At 38.0% G+C, this 22,284-nt stretch overlaps 2 protein-coding genes across 4 annotated transcripts in view; both read left to right on the plus strand.

Moving 5' to 3' along the window:
* The first annotated feature begins 20 nt into the window (after positions 1-20).
* On the plus strand, positions 21-7,680 carry GTF2H5 (general transcription factor IIH subunit 5). 3 transcript variants are annotated; one of them, XR_014490925.1, is made up of 4 exons: positions 21-89; positions 1,132-1,187; positions 5,168-5,439; positions 7,475-7,680. XR_014490925.1 is itself a non-coding variant. In XM_083350324.1 (3 exons), the coding sequence occupies exons 2-3, from the start codon at positions 1,153-1,155 to the stop codon at positions 5,346-5,348; spliced, it is 216 nt and encodes a 71-aa protein (XP_083206450.1). In that variant the 5' UTR covers positions 21-89; positions 1,132-1,152; the 3' UTR covers positions 5,349-7,432. The 3 variants fall into 3 exon arrangements, 2 of the variants coding, with proteins under 2 accessions (XP_083206450.1, XP_083206451.1); XM_083350324.1 differs by lacking the exon at positions 7,475-7,680 and having other exon boundaries at positions 5,168-7,432; XM_083350325.1 differs by lacking the exon at positions 7,475-7,680 and having other exon boundaries at positions 39-131; positions 5,168-7,432.
* A 7,020-nt stretch (positions 7,681-14,700) lies between these two features.
* TULP4 (TUB like protein 4) overlaps positions 14,701-22,284 on the plus strand; it is an 85,421-nt gene continuing 77,837 nt past the window's right edge. The window contains exon 1 of the mRNA XM_083371172.1: positions 14,701-14,884. The gene's annotated coding sequence lies outside the window, so the exon portion shown is untranslated. The remainder of the gene's footprint in view (positions 14,885-22,284) is intronic.

Here is a 22,284-nt window from a genome sequence, read left to right on the forward strand (position 1 = left end):
CTACTCTTTCCGCTCCCACTTCTTCCGGTCGGGTGGGAGAATCAGGAGTAACCTGGTGTGTTCGTCGCCAGGGCAACGTTGCTGGACCGGTGAAGCACAACTCCGTGTTTTGTTTTGTTATCTTGAACTGAGTGGGTTGTGGGTTGTTGTTGTTGTTGTTTTCTTCTTGGAAGGTCTTTCTCTTTTTCCCCCAACTTCTCCCTCGTTTACACCTCGTATCTCTGGCATTAAGGGATTGCCTCTTCTGCAGGGCAATGTAGCCGTCAGGTTTTGCTAATTCCGGGCAGCGTGAATAGTTGCAGCTACTCTCTTTCAGCTTAGTTTTATCCAGGGTGGTTTGCACAGTAAACCTCATCAGTCTGGCCCTTGGGTGATGGGAAAGTACATTTGCAACCTGCCTGGAAGATACAGATAGTAGGGCTGCCAGATGCTTTGGTAAACCATACGGTTTCTTCCCCCCATTAGCCTGAATAGGCTTCTCCAGTGTAGGATTAGGGCAGGAGTAGGCAACCTCGGCTCTTTTATGACTCATGGACTTCAACTCCCAGAATTCCTGAGTCAGCTATGCTGACTCAGGAATTCTGGGAGTTGAAGTCCATGAGTCATAAAAGAGCCGAGGTTGCCTACCCCTGGATTAGGGCTACCAAATCTGGGCTGCAAAAATTCCGAGTACATGATGAGAGTTTTCTCTCTATCTTCGCTGCCATCTAGGCTGCTTGAAATGGTTGAACCCAGATCAACAAAGTGACTTTTGACAAAACACAAATTGACTTTTGAATGAAAGTGGATCTAGTTCTAAACAGGAAGTATAATAAACTAGATGTAAATATGTCAGATTCAAGATAGAAGTAATACATGTTATTGATAGGGTTTTTGTTTTCCTTTTTTTTAAAAAAAGAAATCATATTAAAATATTGAAGTGCATTCAGAATTATAGTGTGTAATTAATGTTAATTAACTGTACAGACCCATTCTCGTTTACTTGAAAATCAGTAAGCCTGAATTCAGCTTACCTTTTGCTCAATTGAGCTGGCTAGGATAGAAGCTTAACCATCACGATGTTTGTATTGATTTTGTTCAGTTTAAGATTGTATCATTTTCTACAAATAGTTTTCCTGTTTTATGTTTTAGGAATCTGACACTGTAAAGAAGATGGTGAATGTTTTGAAAGGAATACTTATAGAATGGTAAGCAAAAATATATTGGCAGTGCAAGTGCTACTCCAAGCTTGTAAGAAATTTGGCAGCGTGAGCAAGAAATGTTTTATGTTGTGACATGGTTACAAAAAACGGAGTTGTGGTTGTAATCAGCAAGTGAAATAGCAAAAATAGCCTACTCTTATTTTAAAAGAACACAATGTTACTGAAATGTAATATGGTGTATTATTCATGTAACCTGTAAACTATGAATATTTGTATGTCTAATTCATATTATAAGGATGGGGATTATTCTGCCAACAGCCTCATTTTCTTATTACACTTAAAATAAAATTTAACTGGCTTAAGTAGCTTGTCAATATTGCCCTTAACTAATTTCTAACTAGGGATGTGGTGGCTGAGTGCGTTAGGATGCTGAGCTTCTCGATCAGAAGGTCGGCAGTTTGGCGGGTCGAATCCCGAGTGCTGCGTAACAGAGTGAGCGCCTGTTACTCGTACCAGCTTCTGCCAACCTAGCAGTTCGAAAGCACGTAAAAATGCAAGTAGAAAAATAGGGACCACTACGGTGGGAAGGTAACAGCGTTCCGTGCGCCTTTGTCTTCTAGTCATGCCAGCCACATGACCACGGAGACGTCCTCGGACAAACGCTGGCTCTTCGGCTTTGAAACAGAGATGAGCACCGTCCCCTAGAGTTGGAAACGACTAGCACACATGTGCGGGGGAACCTTTACCTTTACCTTTAATTTCTAAAGGTGTTACTTGTTTAAATTCCAGATTGTAAAGAATTCACTTAACCAGCACAGAGTGGGCTGAGAGCAATTACTGTCTTCTGCTAGTACTTTCTCTTATGTAAACTGAACAATGCAAATACAGTTTAATATTAATTTTGTGAGCATATTACCAGATTAGAACCATGACAATATGATTCTAAAAATACCAAATCCAAGCTACAGAAATCCAGATAATCACTGGAGGGTAGCATCAAATTAAGGGTTTTTTTGCAACTCTTTGCTGCATCTAATGGTCATCTAAACTTTTTAATCCTGTTTAGGATTCATTAAGAATATACAGCAGCAAAAACAAAACAGAAAAAAATGGATAGGTACTAGGTTTTTTAAAAAGGGATTCGCTTTCAGAAAAAGCAGTGTGTGCATACAAATAATGAGGCAACTAAGATGGAAGTTAAATTTAGAGGGGGGGAAAAAGGCTTTGAAAGAAACCAGAAGCAGGCAATTGTTTTCAGCTCAATTAAATAAATGCCAAATGCAATTCTATCTAGTTACACCCTAGATATCTAAATCCAGGTTTGTTTTTTTCATGCATGTTGGAAAATTTCACTCCACAACTTGGATGAGAGGTTTACATTCCTTTACTTGCTTTCGTACAACCAGCTGCTGTAAGATTCCGGCAAACATCTCAGTTTCAAAGGAAAGGAAGTTGCTTTGGCTCAAAGATTTGGACAGCCATCCTTTTACTCTACTACAGATGGACGTGTATACAGTACAATAGTAGAAATATTCAGAGGATTTTTATGTTTACTATGTGGCTGTGACACAAAAATGAATATATTTCTTAGGCCAGTGATTGCAAAAAGAAATCAAAAGAGATTTCACAAAATGCATTAGCACAAACAATGCACTTTTCTTTGAAGTACTATAGCAGCTGTTTATGCATGTACAAATAGCACTTCTTTGGGGAACATAAGAAAAGTGGCTACACATGCGCATACAGGCAGAGACAAAAATGGACAGCTTTCAAAACAACCATGTGAGCCTTGTTAAGGGTGCAGCTGCCTTAACGCTTCAAAGAAAGAAAGAAAAATGGCTTGGTAGATTTACTTCTCCTTCCCCAGAATCTCTTCCAGATTGAAAAATGTTATTGGAAAAAAAATCTATTCTGAATTGAACTTACACTGAAAACTTTATATATTTGACCATCTATTTCTAAATTTAATTTGTATTTTGATTATATAAAATCTGTGATGAAGTTGGTGACTGTCACAACACAATCCTCTGATAGAATAAATAACATAAGTGAGTTCATCTTTTTTAATGCAATATTTTGGCCTAGTTTCAGAACTGCAAGTGACAAAATTGCCATAGTGAATGAATTTGTGCAATGAAAGGGACAATTGGAACATAGCCCTTGGATTCTTCTTGTGTACATAGTCCCATTTGATAATCATCTGTTGCTTTGCAAGGATTGGGATCCTAATATTAAATTCAAGCTGTTCCTGAAGGATAGGATCCAGAGGATAATACCTGTTGATATTTCTCCTGGGTTTATAGCCAATGGAATCTGCAAGATTCAGTTTTGTGCTTTGCAGTACAGGCAGTCCTAACCCCTTGCTCAGCAACCATTCAAAGTTATGATGGTGTTGAATGAGTGATACTTATAGCCTGACATCAGTTCTGTCAATTCCAGTACTAGCTTGCATTTACAATAGTTGCAGCATTCTGCAATCACATGTTTACTATTTGTAACTTTCCCTCTGGCTTCCCACAAGCAAATGGGAAGCCAGTAGGGAAAGCCAGTACAGAAGGTGGCAAGTCACTCTGGTAAGTCTACTGCACCCAAGAGTAGACAACCCCACACTGCCCTGCTTGCACAACACCAACTTTTTGTGCACCCTGCAGCAACTGCATCAAGTCCAGCTACATATCAGCCTTCCAGCTTGTTTGCAAGCTGGGAGTTGCAACTTGCTGCTGGTTTCTCCACTGATGTTGCTTGCACATCTTCACTTAGTAATCCACAAAATCTCTTGATGATGACAGTGGGGATTGCCTTTGCAAAACATGACTTCATGCTTTATAACTGCCTCGCTTAGTAACAGAGATTATAATCCCAATTACCTTAGTTAACTGAGGACTACCTGTTTTTCATGAAACTTGAAAATTGTGATTCAGACTGAGCTAAAAAGTCATCATTATGCCCTTGATACTTGTATATATGATCTTGAGGACATTGAAAACCACAGGCTATTGTTATCTGGTTGGATGAAACATCTGGTTTGAACATAATCCCAACAGTTTGCACTCAGTTCAAATAGGTTGGATATACTCATTCTATTTGATTGTGGTTTAATGGTTTTAGCCTTCCTTGGATAAGGCTGCATTCCTCTCAAAACATCACTTCTGAAGTTGGCAGTATTCCTTGGCTTGTATTCTCCTGCTGGAATATATCCATGAGAAGGAGCAATCTTTTCTGACCTTGTACTTTAGATTTAACTTGATGACAGGACTTTGTTGCAATTATTCATGGCTTAAATACTTCCTGGATAGAACGTCAGGTTATATACAAAGCTAACCTTGAAAAATATTAGAAATTGCAGTGACTGCAAAGTGTATGGACTAAATCAGGGGTGTCAAACAGCCAGCCCGCAGGCTGGATACATCGTAGCGAAACCGCGCCCACCCTATTGCCGGCAATGGCAAAAAAGTTGTGATATGTCGTGGTATGTCATGTGACGTTGCGAGTTTGACACCCCTGGACTAAAGTAAAATAACCAGAATATGTGCCTATTTTACTAAATTCAGTTGCTGCCAGTCTCTTTCCATCACTGATTAAATTTAACTTTTACAGCCTTAACAGTTTTGGTTTCTAGGAATCTTAACAATGCTACTTCAATGCATTTTGTCGTATGAACACCTGAGTTTTCATCTACCTAAAGCATAACAGATGTCTTTTGAAACATGGTAGCTGTGTATGAAATATCCTCCCAGCTGAAGGTTGCCAGGATGCACACAGTATAACTGGATATTTGGTCAGAATTGGATATTTGGGAGAATCTTGAAAATACTCGATCTCCGTAACATATTAGGATGTTTTCATAATAGTTGTCATTTTTTCAATCTCATCATGTTTTATGAATTTCTGCTTGGTTGCTTTATGACATTCAATGCATTTCATAAATGTGGTTTTATTGTATTGGCATTTGCACTGTAACTATTGCAGTTTAATTCATTGAAGTGTTATGTGAAATTACCATAATTTTATCCTTTTCCCCACAGTGACCCAGCCATGAAGCAGTTCCTGCTATACTTGGATGAATCAAATGCCCTGGGAAAGAAGTTCATCATACAAGACTTAGATGAAACACATGTCTTTGTGTTGGCTGAAATGGTTAACTTCTTGCAAGAGAGAGTGGGAGAATTAATGGACCAGAACTCTTTTCCTATTACACAGAAATAAAAAACGAGGCTGGATTTGGATACATATCGAACTGAAAGCCTGTAAATTTTTCTGTGAATTAATTTAAGGCAGATTGAAGTCACTAAGAGAAGTGAGCTACATACATATCAAGAATTCTCTTTTATTATTTTCAGTTTCATCCTGTCTTAAAAATGCAATTATGCTAATAGTTCATTAAGCCAGTGCAAATTACTATAGGATTGGAGATTCTTAAGATGTTCTTTGCAGAGGTGGGTGCAATGTTAATGCTGATATTCAGTTGCTCTCTGTAATATTCCTATAGAGAAAGCCACCTTAAAATACAGTATGTATGTTTTAATAGAATATGAAGGAGTTGTTTTTTTATATTTCCAAGGAAGACTATTAAATTTTGTAATTTGAGTACTCTTGAAAAAGCATACAGGTAGTCCTTGACTTGCAAGCACAATTGAGCCCAAAATTTCAGTTCTAAACAAGACAGTTAAGTGATTTTTGTCTCATTTTGCAACCTTCCTTGCCTCAGCTGTTAAATGAACCATTGCAGTTGTTAAGTTAGTAACATGGCTGTTAAGTGAATCTAGCTTCCCCATTGAGTTTGCAGGTCAGAAGGTCAAAAAATGTGATCACCTGACCCCAGGACACTGCAACTGTCATAAATATTAATCAGTTGACAAGCATCTGAATTTTGATCATGTGACCCTGGGGATGCTGCAATGGTCATCAGTGTGAAAAATTATTATTATTATTATTAATTTTATTTATATACCGCCCTTCTCCCGGTGGTTATAAATCACTACTGTCTCTGCCATTGTAACTTTGAACTATCCCTAAACAAACTACTGTAATGTGAGGACTACCTGTACATGAATAATGTGCAGACTACATGGTGAATAGAACTGTTTCATAGCCTAGTCATTTTTAATTCACAGTAGTATATTTCACTAGGTTCAGTGAGAATTATTCCTGAATTAACATGTGTAGGACCCAGTTCAATTCAGTTTATTCAATTTAGGCACTGCCCCATTGCAAATGGCTCTTACTAAACAGGACAAAGTAAATAATACAATAAAGATGAAGACAACAATATAGCAAATCTGAACAACAACCTTTAACCATATAAACTTTGCTAATGAGCCTCAGATCATTCAGCCCAAGGCCTGGAGAACAAAATATTTTAAAGGCTTGTTGGGATGCCAACAGGGTGGGAGCAACTCAAACCTCCAGGGGAAGCTGATTCCAGGATGGCAACTAGAATATCATTTTGAGCTGGGCTTTATTTTTAGGTTTTAACTAAATAGTAAAACTTCATAAAGTAAAACTTTAAAACAGTAAAATTTTAACTATTTCCTGTTCAACATTTTATATCATTACTATGAACCGTCTTGAATAAAAACAACTAATTTTAAAACATTCGTCAATGCATGACTGTTCAGACATGCAGTACTGTCCTATGCACACTTTTTCTGTACATCAATGTTATTATTCATGGAATGATACTTCTAAGTAAATTTCCATATGCTTGGATTGGAGATAATATAAATAAATGGCTATTACTTTGGAACTGGGCTAAGAGTTGCCCAAAGAATCTACAGAAATTGCTCTCCCATTTTCTATAGTGAGAGCATACATTCATAGAAAAACTAGTTTTAATCCTATCTTTGCAAATGGTTGGGAACTACTAGGGTATTTTCTGTACCCTTTTAAAAGTTTTAAGTAATTTTCCAAACGTATGTTGATATATAGACTGGATGAAATATTTAGATTTTATGCTTATACAGATGTTAATGTACTAATTTATTAAGTATATTGTTTTCTCTTTCAGTCCCAAAGGTGAAATATTTGTGACATGCAAAAAGGGTTAAATTGAAATAAACAAAAGTACCTGAAAATATATAATTCTGGACAGATGTTAAAATTGACTAATATTTAAAAGTGTTCATGGCCCATAATAACCAAATAATATTTGTAGCAAAGATTTAAAAATACTTGTCGAAGAGTTATAATGTGACATCATAGTTTGTTGTTAATAAATGTCGGGATGTTCAAAAGGTTGTGTATACTATATTACCTGTACATTATACAAAACTCTTAAGCCTTTGTTTCCCTACGTTACCCTTTTCTGTGTTATATGTCCGGCGGTCTCCAAGAACTGGACACGATTGAACTGAAGAAGAAAAAAGATACGGGAAACCTAAGTGAAAGTCCTTCAGCCATGCTGGCTGGTTGAGTAGCTTTAACTGAGGCACTTTTTTTTCACCCCAACCCAACCCAACCTGCAATAAGGGAAACATTCACAATCTGCAGTGTAAGACTCACTTGCAACCCCTCCACAGCAGAGCCTTTTCCAGAAGTTGTAAACAAATTGTAATTATTGTGTTTTTTTCCCCTATTCAGTCATTCTCAGAGACTGCCTGGACAAGTGCCTGCAAGTTTCTTGGCTAGCTTTTTCAGCAGTGCTTTGCCATTGCCTCCAAGGTCATCCAGCTGGCTTTGTGCCCAAGGGTTATTTCGTGTTAGATCATATATAGCTGATAGCACTTGAGCTAAAGGTTTACAAAAATGGTTTGATACAAAACAGATCAACTACAGTATGTCTCCCTTAAGATTGAAACCACAAATTATGATTTGGGATGTTATTTTTAAGGTCATAATTTGGAGTAGCACTTTGGAAAAAAAGCAAAATTCCCAAATTTGAACTGTCTACATGCCTGCAAAACACAGCAGTTTGCATATGGTTCTACACTTGGAAGCAAACCCTCAGACTTCCTATTTAATTCCATCCTAATAATTTGTTTTCTATCTGAACTTATCACCAGCATAATATCAGTTTATGTAAAATCCTCTAGTAGTGCATATTATTACTAAAAACCATAAACCATTGCGAGCTTATTCATTTCATTCTAAATATTCTGAAATAGTTTATGAAAGATAATTATACTCCTTTGTCTTCTCCACCAGGTGCTTGATTTGTTACCTTTAAGTATATTAATTGGCCAGAAATACTGAAAAATAACACTGTGAAAGTTTTGTTGAATGTTGAATTTAGACATAGCAGTTAAACCATAATGTAGTTTGTTTGATCTTGCTTTCCACATTCATGGTCTGTTGATTATAGCTGAATTTTATGAATGTCATATTTATACATTAGAACAAACAATGGATTAATGGAACGTGTGGCTATAAAGAGATAAAAAGGCCTCTAGTTTAAGTTTGCTACCTTTTACTAGAAGCCTACATACTGTTGCACAAAGAGAACCTGGCTGAGATCATTTGGTTTCTTTTAGAGAGGATAAACATTTTCCTGTGGTGATCAGTAGCATAGCACCTGGCACGTATGTTGGGGGTCAAGGGGTGTCCAAAGTTAAGTCTGTACATACAGAATCACTAAATTTCACACAGCCTCTTTTCACATAAGATTTTTAAATACTGTACATATATTTGGCCCTCACTGCATTTTATGTTGGAATTTGCTACCTAAAATTTTTGCTAAATTCTGCTATACCATTTGGAAGAGAGAAAAACTTGGACTCTGGAAACTATTGATTCCTGATTAGAATTATGCTATGTACATAATATCATCTGTGCTTAAACATTTTTAGTAAATCACATGGAATATTACACTGACCACTATATAGCTAATTCCTGAAATCTAAAAAACAACATTTTAAGCCGCTTCTGTAAGCGTAAAAAATATTTTTAAAAAAATTCTTCCACTGTGCCCAAAGATTTTCTTTTAATTTAAAAAGAACACCATTAATCAACTGATTATCATGATCGATTACAGTTCATAATTATAATGCATGAACCACTTTAATATGCTTTATTATCTTTAAGTTTTAGAACAATAACTTAGTCACAAGTGTCCCCATTTTATGGCTGGCAGTCTGAGATTCTGCACTGTGTGTAACTAGCAGCCTATTGGTGACAAGATATTTCAAATAGATTCAAGCCTCATTGCTCTGCTTAATGAATCACATTGCTATTTGCTCTCCTTCCTATAATTTTTCTTTACAATACTTCTGGTCATTTTTGCTTTCACTTCTTACCATGGTTGGAAGAAAAATGAATAACTCTTAAAAGAGAAAAAGAAAACTCTTTTTCTGATATTTGATTCCTTTTTGCTTTATATCCAATCTTTTACATCTGATGTAAGACCTATTTCTAGACATCTTTTAGCCTCAGTCTTGTCACAGGAAACTTACCAGGACAAAAAGCTCTTACCCAATTTATTAAAAGTCGCTGAATATCTGTGAGTCACACATTCATTCTTTTAAAACTCAGGTTATTAGCTGCTTTGGAATGAATGGCAATGTCTATGTAATGTCTATGTTTCTAGCACTATGTAATGCCCATGTTTCTAGTTCTGATAGTTGATTGAGCTGTTAGCATGTCTTTTCTTAACTTAGATAAATTTTGCTTCCAAAATACATGGCACAATAGAATTTGGAGGACAAATAATTTGGTATGAAGAGAGACTCCTTACTTATTATAGGAGAATTGTTTAAAATAGAGCTAGCCATATGATAGGTCATATTGTGGTATGGTATTTTTCCTAGGATTTCTAAATGAGCAATATCTACTTTCCTATCACCAAAGTTCAGGTTTTATTCCTTTGGGTTTTTTTTTCTCCTATGAATTTCTCCCATCTCTCTGTCCCCAAAACCATTTCCACATCTTGATTGGGTTCCGGCACCTATCATTAAAATTAAAATCACTTGCATTTATGAAAACCTCTTACCTCTGTACTGTATCAGATGTTATTAATTTCAAATTTAAATTATATAAATGTGTATCAATACGAGATAATACACCTATGCAAAAAACTACAAATCATTTGTTGCTCTGCCATTGCCACAGAAAAGATAGGAAACAATTGGAAAAGAATGAAAGTCATAGCCATATTCTGTAGCTTTGAAGGCAAAAATGTTTCAACACAAAAGTTTGACTAAAAGTGTTGATAACTTGTGTACATCTATAAAATGTTTCTTTCCTCAGAAGATAGAATCAGTTAACTTAATTGGAAAGTACTTACATTGGACAGTAATGAAATAAAAGATTTCATTTATATTATGCCTGTTTCGTGTTAGAAAATTAGTTAAGACATATATGCAGATTTCACTTAAGCACTTAAGCGTTTGTTTAAACTCTGTGTTTCAAACTTGATGTAATAACATTTAAAGGTAAAGTTTTCTCTGAGTCAAGCTGAATTGGTGACTTCATTTATACATCCATGTGAGTTTCTGGTCACCAATAAATGTTTGTCATCACCATTCAGCCTACTTCTCCTATGATAATTTGTGTAGGCCCTTCCTAAGCCTGATAGATTCAAAGTTTTTCACAAATGAACAAATACAGAAATTTTTAAGATTGTACATTACCTCCAAGAACTTGGTTCATCTCAGGAAGACTATCCATCAACTGGAATAGTATAGACAAGGAAGGAGAAAAGGTTGTGGAATCCATGGTGGCGGAATGCCAAGAAGATATGAAGAATGAAGATAGCATAGTAGTCAACTAGCAGAAAATGCATTCTGGGCAATTTCAACACAAAGTACCTAACTAGTTTGCAGCTCAATCCAATATAGTTATAACATATTCCAAATCCAGTACATAAGGCTATTTATAGATGATTGATTGTGGTATCTTTGATGGAATATCTCCAAGTTATTGCTTTTTACTAGCATATATTAGGTACATTTCTTTAATGCCCTCTTACCTCTAAAGCCAATTTTGCAGGTTTGTCGCAATTCAGGCAATCAATATCTTGTGGAAAAATAGATAAAAAAGACTAGAATAGCAGCATACTAGTGATATATATGTTGATGTAACTTTTAATGAAATAGTTTATTTAAAATATTTAAAATATTTAAATATTAAATACACACACACTGAGAAAAAAAACTGAAAGATGGGGAAACATCTGTTCTTTCAAATAAATAATTAAGGCAATTTTTTATTTCAAAAATGATGTCTTAAGAATACAATTCCCTTGCCTTGAGGAAGAGAGGAATAAGAATTGAAAGGTCTCTGCTATTTGTAGCAATTTCTTAATTTCATCTTTTCACTGTAGAATTCTGGAGGTGCAATCAGATTGGCGTTGGATGGATCCAAAATTACTCCATTTCTTCAGTTGGTCCCAGAATGGCTCCTTCTTACATGGGTCCTACCCCTTTATTCTCCCAGGTGAACACTAGACAGGTATAGCTAATTCTTCCACAAACACTCCTAATAATGAGAAGTATTTCTGAGGGTGGAGGGAATTTATTCATAGCCCTTCTGGATAAACCCCCACATTTTCCAATTTTCATTACAAAATGTACTAGTTTCTATGCTTCCAGAACCAAAGGAACGAAGAAAAACATAATTCTCCTTTGCCTGTTTGTAAGGGGGGAAAAATCTTCCTTTTCAATGAGTTTAAACAATCAATGAATAATTTTATCAATGATGGACATGCACAGTCGAAAGATTTTTAAAAACATGTTTCCTTCAGACAAATGATTGCTTAAAAAAATCCAGAGAGCTGTACATTTATTCCTAAATAAAAGGTAAGTGTATTCCTGATGCAGTTCTTTAAAACTGTTTTTTTGTTTCTGAAATTTTAATATTTTTCCTGTCAATGAAGATAACTATCACAACATCCTACTCATAGCATCGTAGTCCATGAAATGGCATTGTTTTGTCTCCTAGGCTGGTATGGGTGATGGTATGGGGTATGTTTGAGTGTGGTAAGGGTGCCTTTCTTTCTCCTCATCCATCCATCCATCCATCTTACTATATGTGATCTTTTGTGAAGTTAAGTTCTAGGGAACAGATTTATTTATTTGATTTATATACCAGTGTACAGGGCAATAAAAATAAGAATACAGGATACAAGATTTAAAATTAAATGATTGTGCCCGATGCAGTAAGTTAGTTAAAAACAATGTTAAAACTCCAAACCCATCAGACCAGGCCGGCTTGTTCGAATAGATAATGATAGATTTGCCGCTGTTGTAATTACCTTCCTGTTCATTTTATGGCAAGGTTACAGGTAGAATTTCCCAGGGTTATGCAACTGGGGTATTTTAACCTTTGATCTCCAGGTACAGAGTCTGAAGAGGCTCAGGAGTTCATGGTCATGAAGATTTTACCCTAGCCATCAAAAATCCAATACTTCAGGAGTCACACCTTAGGTGTGTTTTATCTTGGAGCACTATATGTAATGGACTGAACTTGGGAAATGTTAATGACTGTCCTCTATCATGGTCAGATCATTAACATAAGTACCTTGGGGAATTCCCTGATACTGTGTTACCCAATTTGACTCACTTGAAATGAGATGACATTGGCTTTCCATCGGACTAAGCTTGTGTGGCCCCCTCCTGTTCATTGATTTCAGGGGATTCCCTGATTTTCAGAATTTTTGGAAACAAAGCAACAGAAAAGATGCCTGGGGTATCGCTGGAGACAGAGAAGGAAATACTTAAAAGTCTATGTTAAGGACCAAATGGCAGCATTAAGAGCAGTAATCTGCAGAGTGCTGGCCAGCAGCCCTGTTCAAAGTGACCTGTCCCTGTTACAGAATGGTCAGAGGAATATCTGCAGGCTGCTGTGACAATTATTTTAGGCAATTGATAAGATAGGGGTCATTTGAATAGAGTTTGAGCTGAATCCGACTTTCATATCTTTTTGAGGTAAGTTGAAGCACTGTCTTGGACTACCCGGAAAAAGCTTTGAGTTTTTAAGTGTGGAGGACAAGTCTGGTACTGATGTGGCCACCAGTTTATTAGATCCAATATGCCTCCTGTGAAGCACTGATTTACTCAACAGCATTGGATAATTTCCAAACTATCTCCAATCTTTTCAGAGAGGATTATAGAGAAGATGGTCAAGGGGCAGCTAAAGGAAGCTCTAAAGGAAACAGATTAACATGATCCCTTTCAGTTGGGTTTCAATCCTGGGCATAGTACTGAGGTGCCATTGATTATACTTGTGGATGACTTCTGTCTGTCTGGTCTGGGATGGTTGTAGCACATTCAACTAAGCATTCTTGATCTCTCAAGTGATTTTGATTCTGATATTCTTCTGAATTGATCCTGGTATTCTGGATTGGCTCAGGTTGGGAATAGGAATGGTTAGTCCTAACCTTGCCGGTATCAATATGGCTCCAAATACCTGGTTCTAGATTCTGGCCCAGCTGTAAATTATATGAGTTGCGTATCTGGCTCACAACATAGTACATTTTATTTCATTGTGCTTTTATCATTTGATCACTTTTCTTTGCATTTAATGTTTTTAATCCTTGTTAGGTACTTAGAGTTGTCCGGTAAGTGGGCGGCTGTATAAACTGGGTGAATTGAGCAAACAATTAAAAAAAACATATATATCCTACCTTTCCTCCAGGATGGCACTCAGAATGACTATTACTTTGATCAGATTTCATCTGATTGATTGACTAAAAGCAACTAGGTCTGACTTAGCCTCCCACACTGCCCTGGAAAAAAAAAATTGTTCACCTACAGAAAACCAGACAGGTATGGAGTAGAATAATTCCATAGACTAGTTCCAGACCTACTGCACAATACAGCTTTGTTTTCCACCACCCATGATGAATTCTGGTGGACATGAATGGGTTCGGGAGCGTCTTAAATTTACTTTTTCCGCTCCTGGAAAAAAAAACACAACACAAGCCAGACTGCCCCCCAATAGCCCAAAAACGTAACGCAAAACTCATTATCTGGGATCTTAGGTGTTCAAGATAATAAACAAGGCTGAATCGCATCGTTTTTGAAGGGTTAATCTTCGATGCACCGATTCGCCATAAAGCAGGGGTCTTCAAACTTGGCCTTTTTATGACTTCTGGACTTCAACTCCCAGAATTCCTCAGCCAGGGATGCTGGCTGAGGAATTCTGGGAGTTGAAGTCCACAAGTCATAAAAGGGCCAAGTTTGAAGACCTCTGCCATAAAGCAACGAAACGGCCTTCTTTCATTTTCAAAACGAAATCGGGCATTCTGAAATGTCGTGCCAGGCACAGGCCTGGAAGGCCGAACCCGATGAGCCGGGCATACGGCCGCTCTCTAGCCCGCCAACCCCCCACGCCCATCACCCAAGCCCCCTCCAGGAAGCGTTTCATGGCGAAGGCCGAGGCAGGAAAACGGCCCCTCTGTACGGGCGTGCAAAAGCCATCGCCGGCCTTGGTGCTTCTGGTCTGAGCCACTGGCTGGCCTGGGAAGGGCACGGGCGTTTGGCTACGTCCGGCTTGCTAGCTCCTTTCTTCGCCTGCTGCAGAACAGGAGAGGAGGGGAGGGGAGAGAGCCGGAGTTGTGGGAGGAAGGGAGGGGGGGAGAAAATAACATGTTGGGTCATGTGGCTGCATCACGTGAAAGGGGTGTCAGGCCCAGCAGCAGCAGCAGCAGCAGCAGCGGCGGCGGCTGCACGACCTGAGCCTGAGACACAGACAGACGCTGGACGCTGGGCTTGCCGGGAGGAGCGACAGGCACGCAGGGAGGGCGGAAGCCTCACCGGACGAGTTCCAGCAGCTACTAGCTGGCGCTGCCTGTCTGGTCTGCTGGCGAGGTAAGGCATTCATTTCTTTCCCCCCCCACCCACCCACCCCCCATCACCACCACCACCAGCACCTTCATTGCAGCTGCCCACTCCTCTTCGGTGTTGCTATATAGGAACTGGGCTCTGTCGCGCTCCTTCCTTCCTTCCTTCCTTCCTTCCTTCCTTCCTTCCTTCCTTCCTTCCTTCCTTCCCTGCCTCTCTCTATCTCATTCCCATCTCCCTCCCTTCCTTCCTCCCTCCCTCCCTCCCTCCCTCCCTCCCTTCCTTCCTTCCTTCCTTCCTTCCTTCCTTCCTTCCTTCCTTCCTCCCTCCCTCCCTCCCTCCCTCCCTCCCTCCCTCCCTTCCTTCCTTCCTTCCTTCCTTCCTTCCTTCCTTCCTTCCTTCCATCCTCCCTCTTTCCCTTCCATTCATCTCATCGTCCCCTTCGGAGGATGCAGGATCCGTGCGTCTGGGCGGGAGACTCTCGGGTGGGAGCCGACGACTCCCCGTCTCCTAATCTTCCCCTCGCCTTTATGTCAGATGCTCCGGCTGTTGGCGAAGGAGGAGCGGCTGTTTTGCTTTCTTGCTTTTTATCGGTGTTTTCTCCCTTTACACCCCTCCCCTCCACCACCCACCACCCCCACGAACCCACGTAATGATTAGGGAAGCGATGTGGGGCAAAAGAGTCCGGGCTAGCGTGGAGTCTTGCAAACGCAGGCTGGCCGGGAGGAGTGGGTGGAAGAAGTGCCTGGGGTCCGGGAGTGGGGGTGGCAGGAAGGATGGGAGGGGGCACAGGTGGCGCGCAGGGAGTCTGGTAGTTTAGGATTTGTGTCCTTTTATGCTGATGGGCTGCCTGATCTCATTCTCCTCTCTTCCCCTCCCGCCCTGTGTGTGTGTGTGTGTGTGTTGTCTACACACCCGGGTCTATTCAATCAGGAGGATATGTTTTTATTTATTTATTTTATTTTAATTCCATTTATATCCCGCCTTCTCCGAAGACTCAGGGCGGCTTACAAGCTTAGCAGTAGCCTTCATTCTATGTATATGCCTGCTTATTAGGGCTTTCACACACACCCCAAGCGGCATTATTACAAAGTCAGCTTAATTGCCCCCAACAATCTGGGTCCTCATTTTACCTACCTCAGAAGGATGGAAGGCTGAGTCAATGTTGAAGAAAAGGCAGCATCTCTAATGGGCCCCCCTTTTTTGAACGGGGAAGGGAAAAGGAAATGAAGAGGGTGGGTGGGGAGAACAGGTTTGCAGCAGAATCCTCTCTTTCTGAAACACCTTGTCTCCGCCTCAGGAAGGTTGAGTCTTAAAACCTACTTTTGGATTTCAGCTTGAGGATGGACGTCCAGTATTGCAAAGTGCTATCTGGCCGCCACCGCTCAATGTATGGAAGTTAAGAGCTTTAGGTGATGTGGGGAGGTGGGGGGGAAAGAAAAGAAACACTTTTGTATCTTTTGTATCTCCTGCAACAGATTTACCCCAAAGCAAGTCATATTTAGATTTAGGTGTCTGTTTATACAGGTAGTCCTCCACTTACGACCACAATTGAGCCTAAAAGTTATGTTGCTAAGTGAAACATTTAAGTGAATTTTGCCCCCATTTTGCAACCTTCCTTGCCACAGTTGTTAAATGAATCGCTGCAGTTGTTAAGTTAGTTACCCGGTTGTTAAGTGAATCTGGCTTCCCCATTGACTTTGCTTGTCAGAGGGTTGCAAAAGTTGATCATATGACCCTGGGACACCACAGCCGTCATAAATATGAACCAGTTGCCAAGCTTCTGAATTTTGATCACATGGCGATCTTTTACTGGGCAGGCTTTTCCCCCCCTCCCTTCTCCCTGACTTTTGTTGTCTGGTGTATTTGCATTGGATCTGTTTTGCAGCCAATAGGAAGGAAAAGGTCATTCAGGGAGAATAGCTGTACTTTTTAGAGGAAAACCACTGTATTAAGCACACTTTTTTAAAAAAAACACACAAACCTGATTATAGCCACCCTCTGATTATAGCCACCGGTCCGTGGAGTGAAAAATCCAGACCGAAAGTTTGATAACATCTCTTTAGCACCAAGCACAATATCATAAGAGATTCTCCAGAATTTAAGCAGTATGATTTAGTTGGGTTAGGAAACTTTATTTTTACCATAATGAATCTTGTTTATTCCAGAAATGTCCTTTCTTGAGCCATATAAGTTTTCTTAAGTGCTTGTATAAGTCAGATTCAATACTCTCCAGATCCATTAGGATACCCTTTCAAAGTCTGACTCATTAAGATTTTAGATTACAAGAGCTTTATATCTCCTTACCCCATCACAGTGTCAGTCCCATTGTAGAATAATGTAAAATAAATAAAACACTTGTCACACTGAAAATGATTACAACATTTTTCTTTTAGCTGTGAAATAATTTGCTTTCCATCTCAGATTAATTTGAATAATAAGCACCTTTGCTAAGGACTTGAATGCTAATCCAGAAGTTTAATTGGTGACCTATGGTTTCTTGGCATTCTGGTATCTTGATTTTGAATTTTTTTTTAGAATACTTATTCTGACAGCTTAACCTTATGCAATTAAGTCCATACGGTTAAAATACTGTTAGCATGGCTGTTGGGAAATTGTAGTCTTTTGATGGTAGTGGTTTATCTGACTTGCTATAGACCTGATCTTCCTTGAAAGTATATATGTTTAGTCACTTAAAAAAAAGTGGCCCCATTTCTTTGATACAGGATTGGAAGCGAAAATGGCTAAAATGATGATGTAATCTTTCCAAATGCTAAGCCATATTTAGTCAAGGTGAACTTTCTTGAAGTTTAATGCATTTTTTCATGATTAGAGGGCAATGTTTCTTTTAATGATTTGAGTGATCTGAAGAACAAAGTCACATGCTGGGAAGCTGAGAAAAAGGCAATCTTTGCGAGATAAATTCTTAATCCCAAACATTACAGTTGAAATTTGGGCAAGAGCACCTTTTTATTTTTAATAGTTCATAAGTCAGCCTCATGTTCAGGCATGGCCAGTCAGCATGTTTTCTCTTTCATGGTGCCCATAAATACGAGAAGACACATTCATCTCTTCAGCCACTGGTTCTCTGCAGCTTCCCTCAACTGGGAGGTAACACTAATCTCAAAATTATTAGATCTTGCTAGACCTGTCCTTCATGAATTTATATATTCCGATCTTAAATGCAACCAAGTTGATGGCCAATCACCATATCTTATAGGAATGCATTCCCAAGGTTAATTATACTCTGTGTATACTTTTCTTATATTATTGGCATTTTATATTTTAACCCTTTCTTAAGGACTCCTATCATGAAGTCTACATTTTACACAATGTGGAATGTACTTAGTCAGCATCTCCACTGTGCTACCCACTGTGATCTAAAGATCTTTTTCCAGTTAATTATAACCTGCTCAGAAGCCATCACTGTATATGTCAAATTAGGTTTTGGGTCTTGGGGGTGGGAAGGACAATATGCTTCATTTTATATTTAACTGATTTTGGCTGCGTTAGCTATTTGGTTAACCATTCACCCAGTGTCAAGGGATGCTTCTAGACCTCTTTAAATAGTATAGTGTGGTCTGCCAATTCTCTGCTTACCCCAGATGAAGATAATTCACAAACATGTTAAAAATCATCTATACCAATTCTTGAGGAACTCTACTTCTTACTTCTATCTTATGAGAAAATAAAATTCATATCAACAAGAAAAACATCCAGTAGGGAGTATATATAGTATATAAATTGGAAATGTATCATGGATGTTCCACAAATTTGTATATCAGCATTTCTTCTGTACCATATAATTTGCTGCTTTATCACTTCCAATTGGGTTGCAACTAACATTTAGGAAAAAAATAACTGTAGCTGCAAAAGCTATTTAAGAATAATGATAATGATTGCAGTAAAGGAATTATGAAGAATAAAAATGAAATTTCTAGTTCTTAAGATCACATTTTTACTACACATTCAGTTATATGAATAGAGGAGAAATGATAAAATTTTCAGGGGCTAAGGGATAAGGTTCAGAAGCACTATTAGATCAAAATCCATCCCTATAATTTGTACAGTTATTAGATGCCTCATTTTTTAGATTTATAAGCCATTTCATAATTATGATACATAATTTCTCTGTGCAATAAATTGGCATGCACAGAAGTGCATATTTGTCCTTTGAGTGTGACACTACTATCAATAGTGTCCCTGGGGTTTTTCTTAGCATTTTCTGTCTAGTATTTTCTAATATCTTGATTTTTTAAAAAAAGATGAATAGTTTGGTTTAACCCTAAGATGAGAGATGGTAACAGCATGATTGAAAATGAGTTGAGCATGATATGAGATATGCTCAGTTCATATCTCACTTCAATCATGAAATCACTCAATAGCTTTAAATAAGTCTGTCACACTCTGAAGACAATATTGCGATCTAATATAGAATTATTGTTAGGATTATATTGGAGATTCTAGCACATAAGGAATTTATTGTATACATATGTTGTGTAAAGATTATCTTAGCAATATACTATAACGAAAAAGAAAGAGCAAAAATTGTTTTTTACATCCGCTTTTTCCACCTACCACCTTAAATCTCCTGAGATCTCTATCCCACAGACTAGGAGGCACAGCCCCATGATGTTCTTCTCACAGTGAGAAGGTGAAACTATAGGAAGTCCTTATTTATCTGAATTTAACCTTATGGCATGATGGAGATGATGGTGATGGTTGCTTTTTAAAAAAATTGATGTAGATAAGGGTTTTCCCCCCCTCAATCTGCATTCTTCAGATATGTTGGACTATAGCTCCCATAATCTCTAGCTGAAATAAATCATTGAACGCTGGATAGTTAAAGTGGAATTTTAGTCTAATCCATTTGGTAGATACAGTACTAGATTACGGAAAATTGATGTTAATACTGAACAGTCCTATTTGCATTTCCCCATACTGTGAGGATGAATTCATTTGAACTTGATCAATGTTGTTTTCAAAATCATGCTTAAATAGGTTTGAGATTAACACCATTTAAAAAGTAGAATCATACATTATGGTCAACTTTGGTTTATTCAGCCATGGTTTATTGAATCAACCACAGTTGGATGAGTTTTGCACAGTATTCTAATCCACACACTTTAATTTACAAGTTTCATTTCATGTAATAAACAAAAGAAAAGTGAAACAAATCTTATAAAGATATCCTGGATAAGATCCTAAAATGGGATTTCTTCCAAGGATGGGTATCCCCTGAGGACTATAAAGAAGGCAAATGCTGGAACACAAACTCAACCCTTTATGTTTAACTTTGTATGCAAATATGAAAGAGTTAAGCTTGTGTTGTTAATCACAACATCCTTCAGCATTAAGTAACCTCTGGGCTAGTTATGGACACATGACTTTTCCTTGGGTTTCTTTCTTGTAAAAGTAAATCCAAGGTGACATTTTCATTTTAAAAAAATCCAAGGAAGTTCAAGTTCCCGGGGTTGAGTAGCACTTTTTTCTCAGGCTTCCCCTGATGGTTCTCACACATGGAAGTCAAGAAAGTCTGCTGATGAAGACAGATGCACTTCTCTTATTTTTTACCCCAGGCTTCTGCTCTTGAATGTTTCTGCTCCTAGCATGTTAGCTGTCAAGTGGGTGTTAGGCAGGGTGTAACTACAAGGACGTTTTTCAGCAGCTGGGTTCCTGCAATTTATTCCACCAGTTGTGTTCTGTGGCAATTACTGTGTTTCCTTCCTTCCTTCCTTCCTTCCTTCCTTCCTTCCTTCCTTCCTTCCTTCCTTCCTTCCTTCTTTCTTTCCCAGCATTTGAACTTCCCACGGGGGTGTAAAGACCAGTGTTACCCAGAATCCACATTAAATTACCTCTGAGGCAGCACTTTCATCTGTGAAGCCATAGGCATCTTGTGTAGATAACCCATCTTGAATTGGTGAATTTTCTTCAACCTCCCTCTCCCAAATCTTTGTGTTACCCATTGGTGCTGAATATGCTGCTTCCATATAAGGCAATATAAAAGCCAATTAAAGTGATTTTTATGTGGGTAGGCTCATAATCTGTTGGTAAACCTGCCTAACTGGGCAGGTAGCCAGCAATTTGGAAAAGAATTTAAATCTTATTTCTGATTTGTTTTGTAAACATTTGGGACCAGACTTGAAATCTCACTTTTACTGATGATGTCAATAAAATATATAATTTATTCTGTGTCCTTGACTTATCATCTTTGTTAACCAACATTCCAAATCAATGGGGAAGCCAATTTTGCTTAACTATGTAATTTGCTTAAAAATTGTGGTGATTCACCATTGCAAAAAAGATAATAAAATCAGGTGTGATTTACTTAATGACTGCATTGCTTAGCAACAGAAGTTCTAGTCTCAATTGTGGTCATAAGTTGAGGACTACCTCTAATAATGGGTGTTTTTCATTTCATATGAAGCAATTTTGAATTGAACAAGTCAGAAAACAATTGGCATTATAGTCCAATTTAACTTCATATAGCTAAAGACATGAAAAAATAATGATAACTGATAATGTCCTTACACTAATTTTTTATGTTGGTTAATTTTTAAAACTGAAATAGAGAATACGTTGCAGTGAGTGTGAAAAAATCTCTGCGGTTTAGGGCCTTTCACTATGTCAAGGATTATATTTTTATCAGGAATCAGAGTTGGAAACAGGGCACACTTATTGCTTTAATTTATTTAGTTTTATATTAAGGTAGATTATACTGATTCTGGTCTTTAGTCTCTGAAACTCAAAACCAAGTGACTCTAAAGCAAGTTTGTTTTTCTTTGAAAACTACATTCAGTTTCTGAGAACATGCTGATGGTGAAATTCTAAAAAATGTTTGGGGGCCCAAAATTCTGTGGTGTAAAGTGGATAATGCATCCTTAATATATAATGTTAAATCTATATTTTACATGTACTTCACATCAACTAATCATTCATTAATGCAATCATTTAAAATTCCATTATAGACTTGAAAATGCATTGGATGTACTAATATTTTTCAATTAATTACACAAAAGTATAATAAATATATTTGTGCAATTAATCCCACATGACCACGGAGACGTCCTCGGACAAGCGCTGGCTCTTACAATTTTCTCTTCTGATTCCACCCGAAGATTATTAATATATTGAAAGAGGCAAACATCTCCATCACTGATTTCTCAACATTCTTAAGAAATTAACTTGCTTTCTATTTTTATGTTTGGCTTTGCCACAAACATATTTGCAAACATAGTGTATTAGCTTACCATTGGAGAATGCAAGACAGTTGTCTTAGGTAGCAAATATTGACCGACAATAGCGGAGTGTTGAGGATAAGAATTATGAGATATGCAGATTTCCTTGTGTGTTCTTCAAGCTACCATATTGTCTTCAGGTGAGGTTTTCCAAATGTGTCTATCTATCAATCATATATATAGCAATTT

This window comes from Vipera ursinii (genome assembly GCF_947247035.1).
Source record: "Vipera ursinii genome assembly, chromosome: 1".
Lineage (NCBI taxonomy): Eukaryota > Metazoa > Chordata > Lepidosauria > Squamata > Viperidae > Vipera > Vipera ursinii.